General features: G+C 42.9%; 2 protein-coding genes across 2 annotated transcripts in view; both read right to left on the reverse strand.

Annotated features, from left to right (window-relative positions):
• LOC145422960 (protein NLRC3-like) overlaps positions 1 to 23381 on the reverse strand; it is a gene marked incomplete at its 5' end in the record, with an annotated part of 416117 nt that overhangs the window by 325909 nt on the left and 66827 nt on the right. The gene's annotated exons all lie outside the window — the stretch shown is intronic.
• Positions 1 to 23381, reverse strand: part of LOC113017568 (protein NLRC3-like) — a 238603-nt gene that overhangs the window by 204165 nt on the left and 11057 nt on the right. Inside the window, exon 4 of the mRNA XM_080299694.1 lies at positions 21842 to 22039. Coding sequence (XP_080155820.1) covers positions 21842 to 22039 — 198 coding nt within the window. The remainder of the gene's footprint in view (positions 1 to 21841; positions 22040 to 23381) is intronic.

Raw genomic sequence — 23381 nt, forward strand, 5'->3', positions numbered from 1 at the left:
AGCTGCAAAGGAAAGACTGGAAATTGAAACAGCCATTGCAGTGTCTACTGCCAAAGTGAAAGTGTATGAGGAATGTGAAGGGGTTAAGTCTCAAGTGAGTGAAACCAGACTTACGGTAATGCCACGTCGTGACCTCCTGAAGATGAATAACGAAAATGGTCATGGCAACGTAAAACACACACCAGGGAAGCCAACAGAGATAGAGAGGTCTGCCTCTTGGAGGAATCCTGGTGATCCAAGTACTGCAGCAGGGGCCATGCCTAAGACACATAGAACTCCACTGCAGGGGCCGAGCCAACGCCAAGATGGTGTCTCACTTCAGGAGACCAGACCAAGTGAGCTTTATCAAGTTATGCAGAAACAGGCAGATATCACAGAGATGCTTGTAAAGAACCAACAGCTGGCTCGGTTACCACAAAGGGATGTGCCAGTGTTCCACGGAGATCCTTTGGAATACAGGTCGTTTATGAGGGCATTCATGCACGCTATTGACACCAGAGCTGATAGCAATTCAGACAAGCTATATTTTCTGGAGCAGTATACTCGAGGCGAGCCTCGTGATCTTGTGAGGAGTTGTCAGCATATGCCTGAACATCGGGGGTATGAAAGGGCTTTGCAGCTGCTTCAAGATAAATATGGAAATGAGTTACAGATTGCTGGCACGCTAATTGAGAAGGCATCGAAGTGGCCACAAATTAAGGCTGAAGATGGAAAGGCGTTGAGCGCATTCTCTGTATTCCTGGTGAGCTGTCGTAATGCTATGGAGGATGTGGACTATATGGAAGAGATGGACAACCCTGCAACTATGAGGGTCATCATTTCCAAGTTGCCATTTAAAATAAGAGAGCGCTGGAGAGTCCATGCATATGATATCCAGGAGCGGCGCTGCAACAGAGCAAGATTCACAGAGCTGGTGGCCTTCGTTGAACGCCAAGCAAAGATCATGTCCGACCCACTCTTTGGCGATCTTGAAACAGCAGTGTCAGACAAGGTTATAAAAAAGCCACAGCAAGGAAATAAGTTGAAGAAAGACATTAGACATGGGAGCAGCTTTGCTATCAAGGTTAACCAAGGTTCAGAAATGGACAAAAGAAGCAGAGTGAGTAAGAACCAGAGTGACCTTTCACTCAACTGCGCCTTCACAAGACCTTGCATGTTCTGTGGGAAACTTCATACACTGCAAGAGTGTTACAAGATTAGAGAGGAGACTCATAAGGATAGAGTGGACTACTTGAAGAAAAACGGACTTTGCTTTGGATGCCTGCTAAAGGGTCACATGAGCAGAGATTGCAAAAAGAAGATGGTGTGCGAGGTTTGTTCACTCAAGCATCCAAGTTTGTTGCACTTCTCAAGTTATGAGGAAGAGAAGCCTCCCGATGAGGTCAATATGGGTAGCACTGCTAAAGGCCCAGCAGGGTTGTCTGAAGAAAAGGAGACAAGTGCCTGTACTGGGGCTGGAGGCAGCTGCGTGCTTGCCATTGTACCTGTAAGGGTGAAGTCCTGCAAGAGTGACAAGGCTGTGGAGGTTTACGCTTTCATTGACCCAGGTAGCTCTGCATCGTTCTGCACCAAAGCCTTGGCAAGGCAGCTGAAAGTGCAAGGCAGACGAACCGAGCTAACGTTGAGGACCATTAATTCCAAAAGTCGAGAGGAGAGTTATGTGCTCACAGAATTGGAAGTCAGCAGTCTGGCAGACAACAACTTTATCGCACTGTCAAAGGTCTTCACACAGAAAAGTATTCCTGTTTCCAGAGAGAACATCCCACTCCAGAAAGAGGTTGACAAGTGGCCGTACCTACGCGAAGTGAGGTTGCCTCATATTGAGGCTGAAGTGGAGCTTCTCATTGGAACTAAAGAATACACCATATTGGAGCCATGGAAGGTGATCCCAAGTGAGGACAATGGTCCATATGCCGTAAAGACAGCACTTGGATGGATTCTGAATGGACCACTCAGAGAAACGGATACTGCAGCCAATGATGTACAACCATGTGCTATTGTGAACAGAATAGCCATCGACAACGTGGAACAACTGCTTGTACGACAGTATAACCACGACTTTCCAGAGCGTCACTGTGATGATAAAGCAGGAATGTCTCAAGAGGACCACCACTTTATGGAGTCTGTGTCAAGCTCTACTCGTCTCACTGATGGACACTATTCCATAAGTCTTCCTACGAAGAAGTCGTGCGTTCAGATGCCGAACAATCGAAGTGCAGTGTTACAGCGTGCACTGAGCCTTCAGCGCAAGCTGAAGAGGAATCCTGCACTCCATGAAGAATACACTGCCTTCATGAGTGACATGTTGAGCAAGGGATATGCCGTTGAGGTTCCAACAACACAGTTAAACCGCAAGGATGGAAAACAGTGGTATATTCCCCACCATGGGGTATACCATCCACAAAAAAAGAAGCTGAGGGTGGTCTTTGACTGCGCTGCCAGCTACCAAGGAGTTTCACTGAATAGTGAACTTCTACAAGGGCCAGATTTAACAAACTCATTGATCGGAGTGCTGACACGGTTCAGGCAAGAGTCTATAGCCTTTACAGCAGATATTGAAGCAATGTACCATCAGGTGTGTGTCCCGGATGACGATGCTGACCTGCAGCGCTTTCTGTGGTGGCCAGCAGGGGACCTCAATCGAGACATTGCTGAGTACAGGATGATGGTGCATATCTTCGGTGCGACTTCTTCTCCCAGTTGTGCCAACTATGCACTGCGAAGAACAGCAGAGGAGAACCGCAGCAAATCATCACCTGAAGCTGTAAGCACAGTTCTGGAAAATTTTTATGTTGACGACTGCTTGAAGTCTGTTGCCACGGAAACTCAAGGTATGGAGTTATACACAGACCTCACTGAATTGTGTTCTGGTGGAGGATTTCACCTAACGAAATGGACAAGCAACAGTCGTGCCTTGCTCTCATTCATCCCTGAGCATGAGAGAGCCAAAGATGTCAGAGACCTGAACTTGAACCATGACCTGCTGCCTATGGAACGTGCTTTAGGAGTTCTATGGTGCCCTGAGTCTGACGCATTCAAGTTCAGGATTAACATCAAAGAAAGACCTGTGATGAGACGTGGAATACTTTCCGTCACCAGCTCCATCTACGACCCACTGGGATTCCTTTCCCCAGGAACTCTCCCCGCAAAAGTGATCTTGCAGCAGTTATGCAGGGAGGGTCTTGCTTGGGATGATGAGATCCCAGAACAGCTCAGTCATAAGTGGAACAAGTGGTTACAAGAGCTGTGCCAGCTGTCAGAGGTAACCGTACCCAGGTGTGTGAGACCATTGGACTTCGGTCCTGTCGCAACAGCACAGCTCCACCATTTTTCTGATGGGAGCGAAAGTGGATATGGAACAGCATCATACTTGAGGATGACCAGCAATGACAGACGGGTTCACTGTACGTTAATGATGGGAAAATCCCGTGTGGCGCCCCTGAAGCAAACCACTATTCCACGAATAGAGTTGACTGCAGCTATGGTTGCTGCAAAGACAGACAAAATGTTAAGAACGGAGCTTCAGATGAATCTTCTTGAATCTACATTCTGGACTGACAGCACAACTGTGTTGAAGTATATTGAAAATGAAAACCTTCGCTTCAAGACATTCGTGGCCAATCGCGTTGCGGTCATTAGAGAGCTAACAAATCCCCAGCAGTGGAGGTACGTTGGTACAGCAATCAATCCAGCTGATTGTGCATCCAGAGGGCTTGCACCATCTAAGCTCATGAAGAATCTAAGCTGGTTCCACGGCCCAGCTTTCCTGAAAACCCCAGAAAGACAGTGGCCAGAAAGACCTGACAAGGAAAGGATTGATAAAGATGACAGCGAAGTGAGGCATGCAACCATGGTACATCTCACAAATGCAGCTGAGAATGTTCACACGTTGAACAAGCTGATCAATCACTATTCCAGCTGGCATCGAGTGAAGAGAGCTGTGGCATGGATGATCAAACTCAAAGACTTACTGCTACGACGATGTGAAAAAAGGAAAGAGACGTACGTTAAACAGAAAGAACAAGACAACGAATCAATGCAGACAACACTTACCCTGAAAGATCTGGTGCAAGCTGAGACAGAGATCATCAAGTTCTGTCAAAGTCAACAATTCCAAGAAGAGATCACCATGTTAAAGAAAGGCAAGTGTGTGACAAAGACTAGTCACTTGAGGAAACTTGATCCCGTGATGCAGGACGGAGTTTTGAGAGTTGGTGGTCGCCTCGCAGCTGCTGGGATGCCAGAACATGTGAAGCACCCAGTCATTATCCCAAAGGGCTCACATATCACCACACTGATCTTGCAGGATATACATGAGAAGATTGGGCACTGTGGAAGACTGTATATGCTTTCACGGCTGCGACAGAAGTATTGGATTCCATCCGCTAACTCAGAAGTGAGGAAGTTTCTGTCAAGGTGCGTAATCTGCAGGAAAACTAGAGGCAAACCACTGGAACAGAAGATGGCAGATTTGCCAGAGGATAGGCTTCTACCTGATGAACCCCCCTTTTCTAATGTTGGGGTGGATTACTTTGGACCGTTTAATGTGAAGCATGGCCGCAGCACAGTAAAAAGGTATGGTGTGGTGTTTACCTGCCTTACAACAAGAGCAGTGCACATTGAAATCGCGCACACTTTGGACACTGATTCATGTCTGAACGCCATCAGACGCTTTGTGTGTAGAAGAGGTCAGGTATCTGTCATGCGTTCAGATAATGGCACCAACCTAGTTGCTGCTGAACGGGAGTTACGCGAAGCCATTCAAGAGTGGAATCAGTCAAAGATTCTAGATTGTCTCATGCAAAAGGGAATCCAGTGGGTATTTAACCCACCCGCTGGTTCTCACTTTGGAGGGATATGGGAAAGGCAGATCAGAACCGTGAGGAAGGTCCTGAGGTCTATACTGAAGGAACAGTTGGTCAATGATGAAGGTTTACTGACACTAATGTGTGAAGTGGAGTCAGTACTAAATGACAGACCGCTGACTACAGTAACAGATGATCCAACAGACCTGGAACCACTGACGCCTAACCACTTGCTACTAATGAAGAAAAAGCCGGGTTTGCCTCCTGGACTTTTCAGAAAGGAAGACTCATACTCCCGCCGCCGTTGGAAGCAAGTGCAATATCTTGCTGACTTGTTTTGGAAGAGGTGGGTGCGCGAGTATTTGCCTATGCTTCAAGAGCGTCAAAAGTGGACTCAGGTCAGAAGAAATGTAACTGTGGGGGACATTGTAATGGTGGTCGACGAGTCAGCGCCAAGAAGCTCGTGGATGTTGGGGAGAGTTCTTCGTGTCATTCCAGATGCTAAGGGTCTGGTGCGGCGTGTGATCATCAAGACAAAGACTAACACCTTAGAAAGACCCATTGACAAGCTATGCTTGATCTGTGAGAATGTCATGTAACTTGGAATGAGAAAATACAGTATATGTTCTGATCGGTTACAGGTTTTGTGAAAGATAATTTGAATGACCATGTGTGATACAGGAAGTGTTAATGTTATTTGGCTCTTTTGTAAGTGTTCGCTAATTGTCAGTCTTCACGCCCTCCAATTAGGGGGCTGGAAATGTTAGAGCCAATCTATAGAGAAATATTTTTGATACTGTTTCAGTTATTGTTACATGTTTAATTTTGTATGATATGTTGTTAGAGAATAAATGCTGCGTGTTTAATTTGTGTCGGGTAAGAAAACATTACAGCGCATGTGTTGTAGCAGGTTAGAGTGAGCCAGGACGGCAATGGAAGTGTGCGCTGTAGCAGCAAATAGTTTTTTGACCGTGACATCTTTTGTTTGTATGTACGAGTCAGAAATAAATCTGAACAGCTCACATTAAGAAGTGGAAGAATTATTTTTTCGAAGCTTGGGACAGAAATTCGCCACTACACAACCCACCGAAGAAATGACTGATCCAGCTACTGTGTTTCATGTTACACAAATGGAACCCCTACCTGTCACAAGTGCTCAGGTGAACAGAGAAACGAGCCAAAACACAATCTTGTCAAACGATCTTACTGTGAATGGTTGGCCGTCCTGTAGTGACACTCAGTTCTCTGCGTACTCCACCCGCAAAGACCAACTATCCGTTTGCCAAGGATGTGTCATGTGGGGAACTCGTGTCATCTGCCACCCAAACTACGTACAAAGGTACTGGACTCACTGCACGATGGACATTTGGGTGTTAAGATGAAAGGTCTTGCTAGAAGCTATGTTTGGTGGCCAGGCACTGATTGTGAAATGGAGAATATGGCTAAATCCTGCATTGTTTGCCAGCAGACGCTGCGCCAGCCTCAAACAGCACCTGTACACGCGTGGGAGTGGCCATCTGCTCCATGGCAACGCATTCATATAGACTATGCTGGCCCATTTATGGACCAAATGTTCCTGGTTGTGGTTGATGCCCACTCAAAGTGGCCAGAAATCTTCCCCGTAAAGCAAGCAACAGCTGCCAGCACGATCAATAGTCTTTGGTCACCGTTTGCACGCACAGGTCCGCCACAACAGCTCGTAAGACATATCACTTCAGCTCCCCATCATCCTGCAACAAAGCTGAACCAGCCAGTCGCACAGAGGGGAAACCGCTACAACAGAAAATTGACAATTTTTTTACTGTCTTACCACTCATGCAACAACTGGACACACACCTGCAATGCTCTTCATGGGATGAGATCTGAGATCACATCTAGATTTGCTGAAACCAGACATTCGCAAGGATGTCCAAGATAAACAGTCTTCCATGGTGGAAGCAACAAGAAACAAAACCAGGTTCTTCAATGTTGGACAAAAAGTTCTCGCCAGAGACTACAGAGACCCAAGTCAGAAATGGCATTCTGGCACGATTCGTTCACGGACCGGACCGCTGATATACACCATAAATGTTGGAGCCAACTTAGTCTGGTGTAGACATGTTGATCAGATTCTAGATGCAGAATGTCACGTAGTTCCAGAGCAACCCGAGAGGACACATCTACACTTCAAGATTCAGAAGAGTTTGCCCTCGCTTCACCACCTGAGGTTCAGGGTTTACGTGAAACCACCAATGTTCAAACACCTGAACTTTCCACACAGAGCACTATGGACTCTGACCAAACAGGCAGACATTACCCTGAGAGAAATCGCAGAGCACCTCAGAGACTGAACTTATAGGTTTCCAGTTCATTTTGTAAGGAAAGCGGTTAAAATGTTTAAGAGGAAACAACCTACCTCTATGTTGTAAATCACTGAGTAGGTGTCATATTTCAGTTTAAGTACAATTATTGGGTTACGGCATTTACCTGAAAATATCTCGATTGTTTGATACTTAATGTGTTCATCAAAGCTGGATGGGAGGAACTGTGATGTATTTAGTAAAATCAGTCTATATTTTGTGGTAAAGTAGAGAACACCAAGCGTGGTGCATGTGCGCATTGATATGCCTGTGCCGTTCCACAACATGGTTAATAAAGTAAGTTACTAACAACCAAAAATGTGTTGTTACTTTACCAGTTAAGTTATAAGAGAGAACATAACAAACTGGTTGAGATCCTGGATTAAAGAGGGAATGGGAAGGGAAGAGGAGTACAGAGGACTGATTGGTCGGTTCGTGAGGAGAATCACCTGAAACTGAATGTGGCCAAAACAATGGTGCTGGTGGTGGACTAATTGTAATTTAAAATGTGAAAATTTTAGCTGTCCTCCATCATTCTCCCTGAGGAGTCGAGTTACGGTGACTTTGTATCTTCTACAAGAGACGCACAAGAGCAAGTTTAAAAAAAAACTGTAGAGGAAAATATGGCAAAGTCCCAAGACTTACAAAAGGAAGCTTATGCTAGACGAGTCCAGAAGAAGTACAGAAACCTTGTGTACAGCGTTGGAGATGAAGTTCTTCTCTTGAACATGAAACGTGGAAGGAAGGGAGGAAGACTTGATCGAGATTTTTCAGGACCCTACACCATTCAAGACATCGCTGGCAAATGTGTGAGATTAAAAAACACAGAAGGAGCAACTTTAAGAAATCACTACAGCATTGACCATATCAAGCCGTACAGAAGAAGCCACCATGTAAATATCAGTGACAAGTAAAAATACCCAACTCGCAGTCAGACAGTGAACAGCAGCACAGACCTGAAGATGCCTCCCTGCCATCCTACTGCTAACCCTCAGTGCCAGCAAAGTCCAGAGGATTCATTATGCACCCAAAACGGCTGACACAAGGAGTTTAATTGTGTTCCAGGACCAGAAACGCGTGAACAAGAACTTCCCTCCCAGAAACAAAGCTTAGAAGATGAAGGTGACATAGTGAACAACTCTTTTTGACCAGTTGGTCATTTGTTGCCAGTTTGGCGTTGCAACTTAATTGACTGTTGCATGACTTTGTTTGCATTTTGCAGTCTTCAACTCATATTAGATGTAAAGAAACGTGCACTGAGCTTGTGGAAGTCTGGAAATGGATCTGCCTGTCAGTAATTTTCTCTTTTGCCCACCCGCTGTACCTTTCCTATTTCTCTGCGTGTAAATGCATGCCTATTGTATTGACTTTTTCCTGTTGTGGCCCGTCGGCCTTTACCAAGCGTATCCACTAGAAATCTCATGCATGCCTGAGCTAACTTATCATATTTTTCTTTTAGTAAAGAGGCTATGGCGTGCAAAGGATACTGGGCGCTTGGAGGCAGCTGTTGGACCATACAAGTTATTTTTCGAACACTGCAGGGGTCACGGTGGCTTTCTGATGAGGTAAGAGAACTTATCATTATTGATTCTGATTTCGAGGTTCTGCTCCTTCTGAAGCATTTGCAGTGCAGAGACCATTAATAGTTTAAAATGTGCGAGTAGGTCGGGGGGTTTGTATTGCAAAACTCTGATAAGGTTTCACCCTTTCACTTCAATAGGAAAAAATGTTATCAACCACAACACAGATGTTGTGACATCATAATACCCAGTTTCAGTATATGCAGAAAGAACCTTTATCAGCAATTCTATTCCTTTAGATGTTTTTGTGTACAGCACTCAAGCAGTTACTTCAAAAATTGTTGCTGTTGTTGTATAAACTCAGATTTTTCAAAACAGGTCATTGATGCATATCTGCACCGTGTTATTGACAGACGAAAGGTAAGTAAGAAATGTCATTTACCTACTAATTTTGAAATTAAAAAAAAACCCTATTTACTGTTCTATAACATTTTTCTATACTTGTGCAGAATGCTGCACACCTGCTCTGTTCAGTAGTTGCAAGCTCGTTGTTTTCTGGGCAGTTCAGATGCCTCAACTGGTATGTTGAAAGCTCAGAAGTGGTCCAAACAGTTGACTCCTTTCTGTTGCTGAGGAAAGAGTTCGGTTCCTTTAAAGAAGACTATATTTGAAAACACCCTGAGACGCATGGTACCTAAGTAAATCCAAATTACTCTGCACTTCCAATCCCACAGATGAAGTTCCCAGTTGAAGACGTGGCTGTGCCCTGTGAACTTTGGTACACACTGGATTCTTGTGGTATGTGTTCATTTTGTTATTAATTTGCGTAATTTGTTGTGAAGCAGTTTCTTGCACAAAGTGTTTTTTTTAAATAAGTTTTCAGTGGCACAAACAATTGTAATTTTTAATTTAACTTTTTCTTTAGATTGTCAACATTTCTGCACAGAAAATACTGCTCATAGACCCCATGGGAATGAAGGTGTTTATGACAGGAAAATTCTGCCAACTGGAGGTATGTATGATACTGAGGTGTTATTCTTAGATTAAAAAAAAAAATCTTGTTTCATTACAAACACTTTTGTTCAACTAGGAATTTTCTGAGGATGAGAGGGCATGAAGACACCATGGAGTGGCAGTTACAGACTATGCAACACAACAAGCGACAGGATTCCTGCAGTTGTGGAGTTTTACTGTTAAAGGTAACCCTTATTCAAATGATTCAGTTTCTTGTTAGCTAGAATTAAGACTTTAAGTGAATTTAAGTGAAGTGAAAGTTATTTCGGTCAACAACAACAAAGATGATCATTTTACATAGAAGTACTTAATCATACAGTAAGTGAAAAAGGAATAGGCTGAAGCCTTGTGGCTTATAATTATCCTATCCTTTACCTAATTAAGACTTTACATTCTAATTATGATCAAGCTCACAGTTTGCAGAACACTACCTTGATTTTGGAGAGGTCAGTGAGGTGTCAACCACTACAGAGCCAGTTGTGCTGGAGCGAATGCAGATAGCTTGCACCCTACTTGAAAATCGAGGTAAGTCCAGTAAAGTCCTTATCACGTTAGTGCGTACTCCCAATTTAAATAGTGCTCTTCAAACACTTTCAGATAAGACCCTTCTCAAAGTCTAATTTAGACTAATTTTCCAGGAAGTATATTTGGAAAAAATGTACTATTATTTTTTAATTATTCAATAAATAATGTTTGATTAAAACCTAACTATGATTGTGTTTCAGGGAACGCTGAGGACTACTGCATTGTTTGCTCCATGTTAGATGCTAACGCTGACCGCAGCATGATTGAAATGGTAAAACAAAACAAAACAAAAGAAACACATAAGTCTTAGTATCATTACTTGCCAATCATAATTAAAATGTTGAGTAATAGTATTCACCAAACAGAATATGAGCCATTTATTTTTCCTTTCCAGGTGCAGTGTGAATCTTGCCAAAGATGGGCACATTTTGCATGTGAAAAATATAAAGAGAGCAACCAAGAATATAAATGCCAAAAATGTAGCCAGAGTCAGACAGAGACTGTGCAGAGACTGTAGAAGGACAGAGCAGCAGCAGAGCAGTCCAGATCCTCTGTCAGATCCAGAGGGACACACAGGGATGATGCTGGACTCTACATTGTGTCTGACAGTGGAGCTGTTCTCAGAGCAGTTCACTCTGCAGCACTGACAGTCATCTGCACTTCTTCTCATTCCTCTGTCAGTCACTGCTGGATGAAGCTCTCCTCTCCACCTCCCAGTAACATGGCCCAGTCAGAGCGTCTCTACACACAAGCTGCTGCTGCTTCAACCTCTCTGGATCATCAGGACACAGCTCCTCCTCTCTCAGCACACACACCGTCCTGTTTACCATCACCAGCTCCACCTGCAGAGAGAAGAAGGAAGAGCAGAGGAGATAAACGAGTGTTTCCAGAGACTCTTCATCAGCTGTCAGTCAGTGATGCAGCACATCCAGTATAAAGAGCAGCAGGGACTTCAGTGCTGGGACTGTACTAGGACTCATTGTTGCTTCACTTTTTCTAATCTTTGGATTTTTATTGAAGTTGATGAAAATGTTTTTCCCTCCTAGTTTGAGTTTGGACTTTCATTCATTAGAAGAACCTTGGTGTGTCCACTCTGAGCTCTGTAGGAACCCCAACAACAAGCCCAACAATCCAGATGGACGGTTCCAGCTGTTAACTGGAGGAATTCCATCCAAACATCTGCTCTCACTAAATTCTTCCTCACCTACAGACTGTGTTCTTCACTGCTTTAAACTTGGAAATGAATGCAGTCATTGGTCTGCGTGCTGCTTTGTTCAGAGAGCTGATTGGCTGTTGACAGCGTTTGATCAGAGCGTGTCAGCCGTTACCATGGTGACCATAAAGGTCAGAAACAGGAAGTGTTTGTGTCCAATCCTGAAGCCTGTCACCATTCTCCTCTCACAGCTTCACTGAGAAGCTGCAGCTTTACAGGAAACACTGGATCTTTGTTTCATACTGACTGTGTTTAGTACAATACTGCTGACAGCACCACCCACTCACTCCATCACTCTACTGACCTCAGAGTCTCCAGTCTGTAGTCTGGACTCTGCTGAAGATCAGACAGCTGCTTCACATCTGGATCCTTCAGGTTGTTTCCGTACAGGTTCAGCTCTCTCAGATGGGAGGGGTTGGACTTCAGTGCTGCTGCCAGATAATCACAGCTGATCTCTGACAAACCACAGTTGATCAATCTGTATAAAGAATGAAAGATGTAAGTTTATTAGACAAAGTGTGAGCTTGAAATCATTCAGTGTTTCATCATCTGTTCAGAGCTGAAGAAGGTTCAGAATGTAGAAGTTTAGAAAATGGAAACTCCAAACAGCTGACAGAGTTCATACACCTTTGTCAGGGTCAAATTCAAGCAAGACCATGTGAAAATTAAAACACATCATCCTAGGTGAACTTAAACACCTTTGTTCCCCTTTTGTTAAGACATAGAAAAGTACACCACACAAAAATACTGCAAAAGGAAACGGTCGCCTTATATACATAGTGTATAAACTCAAAATGCACATTTCACTTCAAATTAAGATTAAGGCTTTGAACAGATCACATAGTTCAGTTCAACATATAAGACTTTAAGAATGCACAAGCATCTACTTAAAATCTATTTAATTTATCATCCATGATATTATTTTGTACAATTCCAATGTATTTTGTTCATCTCCCTTAAATAAACAGGCAGTCTTAAAGTATGAAATATTCATATACAAACACATATAAATGTGTGTACTGTCTCAGTGGCTGATAGTACCCCACAGGCCTCAGTGTGAGCTTGAAGACATTTATAATGTTTAAGTAGTTTAATGTGCAGGTGCTGACGATAAACACATTTTGAATGAAAGCCGGGGAACTTTGGTAGCACAGAAACAAGTGGCTATTCTTTGTGACTATATGGATCACTCACAATACCATTATTTCACACAAAGGCACCAAATTAATACTCAAAAAAGCTGCAGCAATACACACAAATATAAACAGTACTTGGTGACAACTTTGCTTTTAGCCTTTAACCCTTCTTGACTACTTTTGATGTGGCCTCTATATTTTACCTTTAAAAACAGTTTATCTTGCCAATCTGTTATTTTCTCATTTTGACCAACTGTATCAGCACAATTTATCTAAATTCAGACAAAATTTAAAATACAAGTAGAAAGTGATATTTTGACTGTAAAAACCACACACATGTTTAACGAATCATCTTCATAACTTGAAATGCAAATAGAGATTGTACACTTTTAAAAATACGCACACGTTTTGCAAACAACAAAGTTATATGGTACTATTTACCAAAAAATGCAGCCAAGGCTCAGACGTTTTTCATATAATCATTTCAAACTATTTACAGAACAATCAGGTGTCAAACAATAGTTTGTGTCACTCTAACACATATGAGAACAGCACAGGGATAAACCTGCAGGTCTGACAGCAGGTGTGTCACTCAGCGTTTACACTGCAATCTGCCTTTGTTGGCTTTAAGGCAGCAACTGTGACGATCACTAGTAGAACTGACACACAAAACAAAACAACAGCTACACACTAAATACACAAGACAACAAACTAACTTGAGACCAAACACGGTAAACGTCACAAATCTCTCACGTATCAAAACTCTCTCTCTCTTTCGCTCACTCGCTCTCTCTTGCCGGTCACTCCTAAAACTTCCCCCTTTTGCTAAACAACCAAATGTCATGTTTCCATATCATTTTTGATTGGTCGACATGGTACATTTTCCCACCTATAGGGCTTTGGAGCGTGATGTCACGGGAGATGGGCCATGCCCCCTTCCGCCATGACAGTAGGCCAGCCAAAGGATACCATTTCAGCTATGGATCGTACGTGTTGTGTTGTCGGTTGCAACGTTAGATCACACGATCGTGAAGGCAAGAAGCTGGATAACGGGCTCTCTTTTCATCGTTTTCCGTCCTGGAGGCAACGTGAGGGATCCCATGTATCCGATATTACTAAACAAAGACGTCAGGCTTGGATTGCAGCGGTGAGACGAGCGGATATCGAGTTCTCTGCAATCCCCAGCTTTTTGTTGGTTTGCTCACGGCATTTTCTTTCCGGTGAGTTCTAAATTAATTCATATCACTCTTGAAAGGCTTTTAGTGTGATTTTCAATGTGCTGAGGTCATAGATAATGAGATAAAACATGCTAATGTGTGATGCTGCAGAACCACATCATGTCGACTGAGTAGCTTATGATTTGGCATTATTGCAAGCAAACCAGCATATGAAATGGATGTAACAAATCCAGACTGGGCACCAACACTGCACATGGGGCATGACGACATACCTGTATCAGACTCGGACCGGCACTCAAGGCGTACGCAACGGAAGCGAAAAAGAGCACCCATCGGAGGTAAACAACCCCCCCCCCCCCCCCCTCTAAAAACATACTAAATTGCTATCACTGTACACTAATCCGCACATAACTTCCAGATGAATCACACACCTGTCATTGGAATATTGGTGTACATTTACCTTATGTCTAATTTTATCTTACAGGCTTTCGTTATGCAGCTGCAGAGTCTGAAGGTGTGCCCCGTGCAGAAGTGATTGATGAAGATCTGACAGAAGACCAACAGCAAAATCACAATGTCATGGAGGCAGTGGACAGCAGTTGTGTTGGACAAGTGGAGGTTGAGGTACCAGCTGCAAATGTGGATATACTGAAGAAATGTAAACCTTTTAAAATGATGACAGATTACAAACTCTCAGCTGTGTCTGTAATCAAACCTCTGTAACTTTGCTTCACTTCAGCAGCATCAGCTCATGTTCACATGTTGATTCATGGTTTGCTTCAGTTTTTGATGGACTGCAGAATATTTTGAAGGTTATCTGCTATAAAAAGCCAGAACAGGAAAATCTGCTTCATGTGTTTCTGTTTGATCCTCAGTGACTTTGACACAAAGGCCTCTGCTGTGATGATCACACCTCTGATCAAGTCTCACAGTGTCAGCTTTGTTTTTATACATATGGATATGTGCTGATAAATGATCAGAATTATAATATTTCCCACTGCCTGCTGTGTGCCGTGACCTTTGACCTGCTAAAGACAGTCAGCTGTGGATTATTCATTGTTGTGTCTGATACTTAGAACTGTGAGGAAGAACACTACACAGTTAATCAGGGTCCCCTCTCTCTGAATCAGGAAAGGTGGGCAGGCCGCGTGTGGGCCGCGGGCCATACGTTGAGTCTCGCTGTTTGAAATGTGAACATTGTTCTGCTGCAGTCAATGGACTAAACCAGAGAAGAAGAAAACAGACTTTACCATGAAGATCCTCAGTGTGGATCAGTATAATATCAGCCTGATGTCTGCAGTTTAGTGTCAGCACAACTTTCACATCATATTCATCTCAGCACAACTAAAACATGCTGACTGACCTCAGAGTTTCAAGTCCACATCCTGGACTCTCCAGGAAACCACACAGATGCTTCACTCCTGAATCCTGCAGCTTGTTGTTCCTGCTCAGGTCCAGCTGTCTCAGATGGGAGGGGTTGGACTTCAGTGCTGCTACCAGATAATCACAGCTGATCTCTGACAAACCACAGTCGATCAATCTGTATAAAGAATGAAAGATGTAAGTTTATTAGACAAAGTGTGAGCTTGAAATCATTCAGTGTTTCATCATCTGTTCAGAGCTGAAGAAGGTTCAGAATGTAGAAGTTTAGAAAATGGAAACTCCAAACAGCTGACAGAGTTCATACGCCTTTGTCAGGGTCAAATTCAAGCAAGACCATGTGAAAATTAAAACACATCATCCTAGGTGAACTTAAACACCTTTGTTCCCCTTTTGTTAAGACATAGAAAAGTACACCACACAAAAATACTGCAAAAGGAAACGGTCGCCTTATATACATAGTGTATAAACTCAAAATGCACATTTCACTTCAAATTAAGATTAAGGCTTTGAACAGATCACATAGTTCAGTTCAACATATAAGACTTTAAGAATGCACAAGCATCTACTTAAAATCTATTTAATTTATCATCCATGATATTATTTTGTACAATTCCAATGTATTTTGTTCATCTCCCTTAAATAAACAGGCAGTCTTAAAGTATGAAATATTCATATACAAACACATATAAATGTGTGTACTGTCTCAGTGGCTGATAGTACCCCACAGGCCTCAGTGTGAGCTTGAAGACATTTATAATGTTTAAGTAGTTTAATGTGCAGGTGCTGACGATAAACACATTTTGAATGAAAGCCGGGGAACTTTGGTAGCACAGAAACAAGTGGCTATTCTTTGTGACTATATGGATCACTCACAATACCATTATTTCACACAAAGGCACCAAATTAATACTCAAAAAAGCTGCAGCAATACACACAAATATAAACAGTACTTGGTGACAACTTTGCTTTTAGCCTTTAACCCTTCTTGACTACTTTTGATGTGGCCTCTATATTTTACCTTTAAAAACAGTTTATCTTGCCAATCTGTTATTTTCTCATTTTGACCAACTGTATCAGCACAATTTATCTAAATTCAGACAAAATTTAAAATACAAGTAGAAAGTGATATTTTGACTGTAAAAACCACACACATGTTTAACGAATCATCTTCATAACTTGAAATGCAAATAGAGATTGTACATTTTTAAAAATACGCACATGTTTTGCAAACAACAAAGTTATATGGTACTATTTACCAAAAAATGCAGCCAAGGCTCAGACGTTTTTCATATAATCATTTCAAACTATTTACAGAACAATCAGGTGTCAAACAATAGTTTGTGTCACTCTAACACATATGAGAACAGCACAGGGATAAACCTGCAGGTCTGACAGCAGGTGTGTCACTCAGCGTTTACACTGCAATCTGCCTTTGTTGGCTTTAAGGCAGCAACTGTGACGATCACTAGTAGAACTGACACACAAAACAAAACAACAGCTACACACTAAATACACAAGACAACAAACTAACTTGAGACCAAACACGGTAAACGTCACAAATCTCTCACGTATCAAAACTCTCTCTCTCTTTCGCTCACTCGCTCTCTCTTGCCGGTCACTCCTAAAACTTCCCCCTTTTGCTAAACAACCAAATGTCATGTTTCCATATCATTTTTGATTGGTCGACATGGTACATTTTCCCACCTATAGGGCTTTGGAGCGTGATGTCACGGGAGATGGGCCATGCCCCCTTCCGCCATGACAGTAGGCCAGCCAAAGGATACCATTTCAGCTATGGATCGTACGTGTTGTGTTGTCGGTTGCAACGTTAGATCACACGATCGTGAAGGCAAGAAGCTGGATAACGGGCTCTCTTTTCATCGTTTTCCATCCTGGAGGCAACGTGAGGGATCCCATGTATCCGATATTACTAAACAAAGACGTCAGGCTTGGATTGCAGCGGTGAGAATGAGGGGATATCGAGTTCTCTGCAATCCCCAGCTTTTTGTTGGTTTGCTCACGGCATTTTCTTTCCGGTGAGTTCTAAATTAATTCATATCACTCTTGAAAGGCTTTTAGTGTTATTTTCAACGTGCTGAGGTCATAGATAATGAGATAAAACATGCTAATGTGTGATGCTGCAGAACCACATCATGTCGACTGAGTAGCTTATGATTTGGCATTATTGCAAGCAAACCAGCATATGAAATGGATGTAACAAATCCAGACTGGGCACCAACACTGCACATGGGGCATGACGACATACCTGTATCAGACTCGGACCGGCACTCAAGGCGTACGCAACGGAAGCGAAAAAGAGCACCCATCGGAGGTAAACAACCCCCCCCCCCCCCCCCTCTAAAAACATACTAAATTGCTATCACTGTACACTAATCCGCACATAACTTCCAGATGAATCACACACCTGTCATTGGAATATTGGTGTACATTTACCTTATGTCTAATTTTATCTTACAGGCTTTCGTTATGCAGCTGCAGAGTCTGAAGGTGTGCCCCGTGCAGAAGTGATTGATGAAGATCTGACAGAAGACCAACAGCAAAATCACAATGTCATGGAGGCAGTGGACAGCAGTTGTGTTGGACAAGTGGAGGTTGAGGTAGCAGCTGCAAATGTGGATATACTGAAGAAATGTAAACCTTTTAAAATGATGACAGATTACAAACTCTCAGCTGTGTCTGTAATCAAACCTCTGTAACTTTGCTTCACTTCAGCAGCATCAGCTCATGTTCACATGTTGATTCATGGTTTGCTTCAGTTTTTGATGGACTGCAGAATATTTTGAAGGTTATCTGCTATAAAAAGCCAGAACAGGAAAATCTGCTTCATGTGTTTCTGTTTGATCCTCAGTGACTTTGACACAAAGGCCTCTGCTGTGATGATCACACCTCTGATCAAGTCTCACAGTGTCAGCTTTGTTTTTATACATATGGATATGTGCTGATAAATGATCAGAGTTATAATATTTCCCACTGTCTGCTGTGTGCCGTGACCTTTGACCTGCTAAAGACAGTCAGCTGTGGATTATTCATTGTTGTGTCTGATACTTAGAACTGTGAGGAAGAACACTACACAGTTAATCAGGGTCCCCTCTCTCTGAATCAGGGAAGGTGGGCAGGCCGCGTGTGGGCCGCGGGCCATACGTTGAGTCTCACTGTTTGAAATGTGAACATTGTTCTGCTGCAGTCAATGGACTAAACCAGAGAAGAAGAAAACAGACTTTACCATGAAGATCCTCAGTGTGGATCAGTATAATATCAGCCTGATGTCTGCAGTTTAGTGTCAGCACAACTTTCACATCATATTCATCTCAGCACAACTAAAACATGCTGACTGACCTCAGAGTTTCAAGTCCACATCCTGGACTCTCCAGGAAACCACACAGATGCTTCACTCCTGAATCCTGCAGCTTGTTGTTGGAGCTCAGGTTCAGCTGTCTCAGATGGGAGGGGTTGGACTTCAGTGCTGCTGCCAGATAATCACAGCTGATCTCTGACAAACCACAGTCCATCAATCTGTATAAAGAATGAAAGATGTAAGTTTATTAGACAAAGTGTGAGCTTGAAATCATTCAGTGTTTCATCATCTGTTCAGAGCTGAAGAAGGTTCAGAATGTAGAAGTTTAGAAAATGGAAACTCCAAACAGCTGACAGAGTTCATACGCCTTTGTCAGGGTCAAATTCAAGCAAGACCATGTGAAAATTAAAACACATCATCCTAGGTGAACTTAAACACCTTTGTTCCCCTTTTGTTAAGACATAGAAAAGTACACCACACAAAAATACTGCAAAAGGAAACGGTCGCCTTATATACATAGTGTATAAACTCAAAATGCACATTTCACTTCAAATTAAGATTAAGGCTTTGAACAGATCACATAGTTCAGTTCAACATATAAGACTTTAAGAATGCACAAGCATCTACTTAAAATCTATTTAATTTATCATCCATGATATTATTTTGTACAATTCCAATGTATTTTGTTCATCTCCCTTAAATAAACAGGCAGTCTTAAAGTATGAAATATTCATATACAAACACATATAAATGTGTGTACTGTCTCAGTGGCTGATAGTACCCCACAGGCCTCAGTGTGAGCTTGAAGACATTTATAATGTTTAAGTAGTTTAATGTGCAGGTGCTGACGATAAACACATTTTGAATGAAAGCCGGGGAACTTTGGTAGCACAGAAACAAGTGGCTATTCTTTGTGACTATATGGATCACTCACAATACCATTATTTCACACAAAGGCACCAAATTAATACTCAAAAAAGCTGCAGCAATACACACAAATATAAACAGTACTTGGTGACAACTTTGCTTTTAGCCTTTAACCCTTCTTGACTACTTTTGATGTGGCCTCTATATTTTACCTTTAAAAACAGTTCATCTTGCCAATCTGTTATTTTCTCATTTTGACCAACTGTATCAGCACAATTTATCTAAATTCAGACAAAATTTAAAATACACGTAGAAAGTGATATTTTGACTGTAAAAACCACACACATGTTTAACGAATCATCTTCATAACTTGAAATGCAAATAGAGATTGTACACTTTTAAAAATACGCACACGTTTTGCAAACAACAAAGTTATATGGTACTATTTACCAAAAAATGCAGCCAAGGCTCAGACATTTTTCATATAATCATTTCAAACTATTTACAGAACAATCAGGTGTCAAACAATAGTTTGTGTCACTCTAACACATATGAGAACAGCACAGGGATAAACCTGCAGGTCTGACAGCAGGTGTGTCACTCAGCGTTTACACTGCAATCTGCCTTTGTTGGCTTTAAGGCAGCAACTGTGACGATCACTAGTAGAACTGACACACAAAACAAAACAACAGCTACACACTAAATACACAAGACAACAAACTAACTTGAGACCAAACACGGTAAACGTCACAAATCTCTCACGTATCAAAACTCTCTCTCTCTTTCGCTCACTCGCTCTCTCTTGCCGGTCACTCCTAAAACTTCCCCCTTTTGCTAAACAACCAAATGTCATGTTTCCATATCATTTTTGATTGGTCGACATGGTACATTTTCCCACCTATAGGGCTTTGGAGCGTGATGTCACGGGAGATGGGCCATGCCCCCTTCCGCCATGACAGTAGGCCAGCCAAAGGATACCATTTCAGCTATGGATCGTACGTGTTGTGTTGTCGGTTGCAACGTTAGATCACACGATCGTGAAGGCAAGAAGCTGGATAACGGGCTCTCTTTTCATCGTTTTCCATCCTGGAGGCAACGTGAGGGATCCCATGTATCCGATATTACTAAACAAAGACGTCAGGCTTGGATTGCAGCGGTGAGACGAGCGGATATCGAGTTCTCTGCAATCCCCAGCTTTTTGTTGGTTTGCTCACGGCATTTTCTTTCCGGTGAGTTCTAAATTAATTCATATCACTCTTGAAAGGCTTTTAGTGTTATTTTCAACGTGCTGAGGTCATAGATAATGAGATAAAACATGCTAATGTGTGATGCTGCAGAACCACATCATGTCGACTGAGTAGCTTATGATTTGGCATTATTGCAGGCAAACCAGCATATGAATGGATGTAACAAATCCAGACTGGGCACCAACACTGCACATGGGGCATGACGACATACCTGTATCAGACTCGGACCGGCACTCAAGGCGTACGCAACGGAAGCGAAAAAGAGCACCCATCGGAGGTAAACAACCCCCCCCCCCCCTCTAAAAACATACTAAATTGCTATCACTGTACACTAATCCGCACATAACTTCCAGATGAATCACACACCTGTCATTGGAATATTGGTGTACATTTACCTTATGTCTAATTTTATCTTACAGGCTTTCGTTATGCAGCTGCAGAGTCTGAAGGTGTGCCCCGTGCAGAAGTGATTGATGAAGATCTGACAGAAGACCAACAGCAAAATCACAATGTCATGGAGGCAGTGGACAGCAGTTGTGTTGGACAAGTGGAGGTTGAGGTACCAGCTGCAAATGTGGATATACTGAAGAAATGTAAACCTTTTAAAATGATGACAGATTACAAACTCTCAGCTGTGTCTGTAATCAAACCTCTGTAACTTTGCTTCACTTCAGCAGCATCAGCTCATGTTCACATGTTGATTCATGGTTTGCTTCAGTTTTTGATGGACTGCAGAATATTTTGAAGGTTATCTGCTATAAAAAGCCAGAACAGGAAAATCTGCTTCATGTGTTTCTGTTTGATCCTCAGTGACTTTGACACAAAGGCCTCTGCTGTGATGATCACACCTCTGATCAAGTCTCACAGTGTCAGCTTTGTTTTTATACATATGGATATGTGCTGATAAATGATCAGAGTTATAATATTTCCCACTGTCTGCTGTGTGCCGTGACCTTTGACCTGCTAAAGACAGTCAGCTGTGGATTATTCATTGTTGTGTCTGATACTTAGAACTGTGAGGAAGAACACTACACAGTTAATCAGGGTCCCCTCTCTCTGAATCAGGGAAGGTGGGCAGGCCGCGTGTGGGCCGCGGGCCATACGTTGAGTCTCACTGTTTGAAATGTGAACATTGTTCTGCTGCAGTCAATGGACTAAACCAGAGAAGAAGAAAACAGACTTTACCATGAAGATCCTCAGTGTGGATCAGTATAATATCAGCCTGATGTCTGCAGTTTAGTGTCAGCACAACTTTCACATCATATTCATCTCAGCACAACTAAAACATGCTGACTGACCCCAGAGTTTCAAGTCCACATCCTGGACTCTCCAGGAAACCACACAGATGCTTCACTCCTGAATCCTGCAGCTTGTTTTCTTTAGTTGAAGACCAGTAGTCATTACTCAGGTCCAGCTGTCTCAGATGGGAGGGGTTGGACTTCAGTGCTGCTGCCAGATAATCACAGCTGATCTCTGACAAACCACAGCGATACAATCTGTATAAAGAATGAAGGATGTAAGTTTATTAGACAAAGTGTGAGCTTGAAATCATTCAGTGTTTCATCATCTGTTCAGAGCTGAAGAAGGTTCAGAATGTAGAAGTTTAGAAAATGGAAACTCCAAACAGCTGAAGCCAACAGGAAGCAGCTTCAAACAAACACAACAAGAGAAAAAACTCTGAATGTTTCACATTAAAGTCGTACATTTCTCATAAAAACAGGACAAAGACTTGAAAAAGTCGTGTTTTTCCTTCCAGGAACCACAAGGCTTCACTTTTAAAGGTGAAGTGTGAAAGAAATGGACATATCAGAATCAGAATCAGAATCAGAATACTTTATTGATCCCTGGGGGAAATTATTTTTTGTTACAGTGCTCCATTTTAAACCAACATTAAGACAAGACAGACAATACGCTAACTAAGAATAGTACAATATATACATATAAGGCTTTCAGGAGCAAAGTGAAGGAGGAGATGAAGGCAGCACAGCGGGAGGTGAAACGCTGCCTGAGGGAAGCAAAGGACACCTACAGGAGGAAGGTGGAGCAGAAGTTGGAGAGGAACAATATGAGGGAGGTCTGGAATGGTGTGAAAACCATCACAGGCCACAACACCAAGAAAAGCACAGTGGGGGGGACTGTGGAGAAGGCAAACGAACTCAACAACTTCTTCAACAGGTTTGACCAGCCCACAACCCCCCCACCCTCACCCTCACCTTCACTACAGAGTCCTCTCCCCACTCTCCTGCCTCCCTCGCTTCCCCCCCTTCCTGACACCATGACACCCCCCTCCTCCAATCCCTCTCTCAGCAGCAAGACATCTCCCCCCCTCCCCTCTTCCCAAACATCTCCCAGTGTCACAGTGGATCAGGTCAGGAGACAACTGAGGAAGCTTCGCCCCAGAAAGGCAGCAGGCCCAGACAAGGTGTGTCCTAGGATGCTAAAGGCGTGTGCTGCTGAACTTGGGGAGCCGCTACAACGAGTCTTCAACCTCAGTCTGCGACTGGGGAGAGTGCCCGCCCTATGGAAGACATCCTGCATTGTCCCGGTCCCCAAAAAGAACCGGCCCAATGAGCTGAATGACTTCCGACCGGTGGCACTGACGTCACATCTTATGAAGACTCTAGAGCGGCTCTTCCTCAACCTCCTCCGACCACAGGTACAACATGCCCAGGACCCACTACAGTTTGCATACAAGGCGGGTGTCGGAGTGGAGGATGCCATCCTGTACCTCCTACACAGAGCCCACTCACACCTGGATGGGGGAAAAGGCACGGTCAGGATCCTGTTTCTTGACTTTTCCAGTGCCTTTAATACCATCCGGCCCTGTATGCTTCAAGA

This window comes from Astatotilapia calliptera, chromosome 3 (assembly GCF_964374335.1).
Source record: "Astatotilapia calliptera chromosome 3, fAstCal68.1, whole genome shotgun sequence".
In the NCBI taxonomy this organism is placed as follows: Eukaryota; Metazoa; Chordata; class Actinopteri; order Cichliformes; family Cichlidae; genus Astatotilapia; species Astatotilapia calliptera.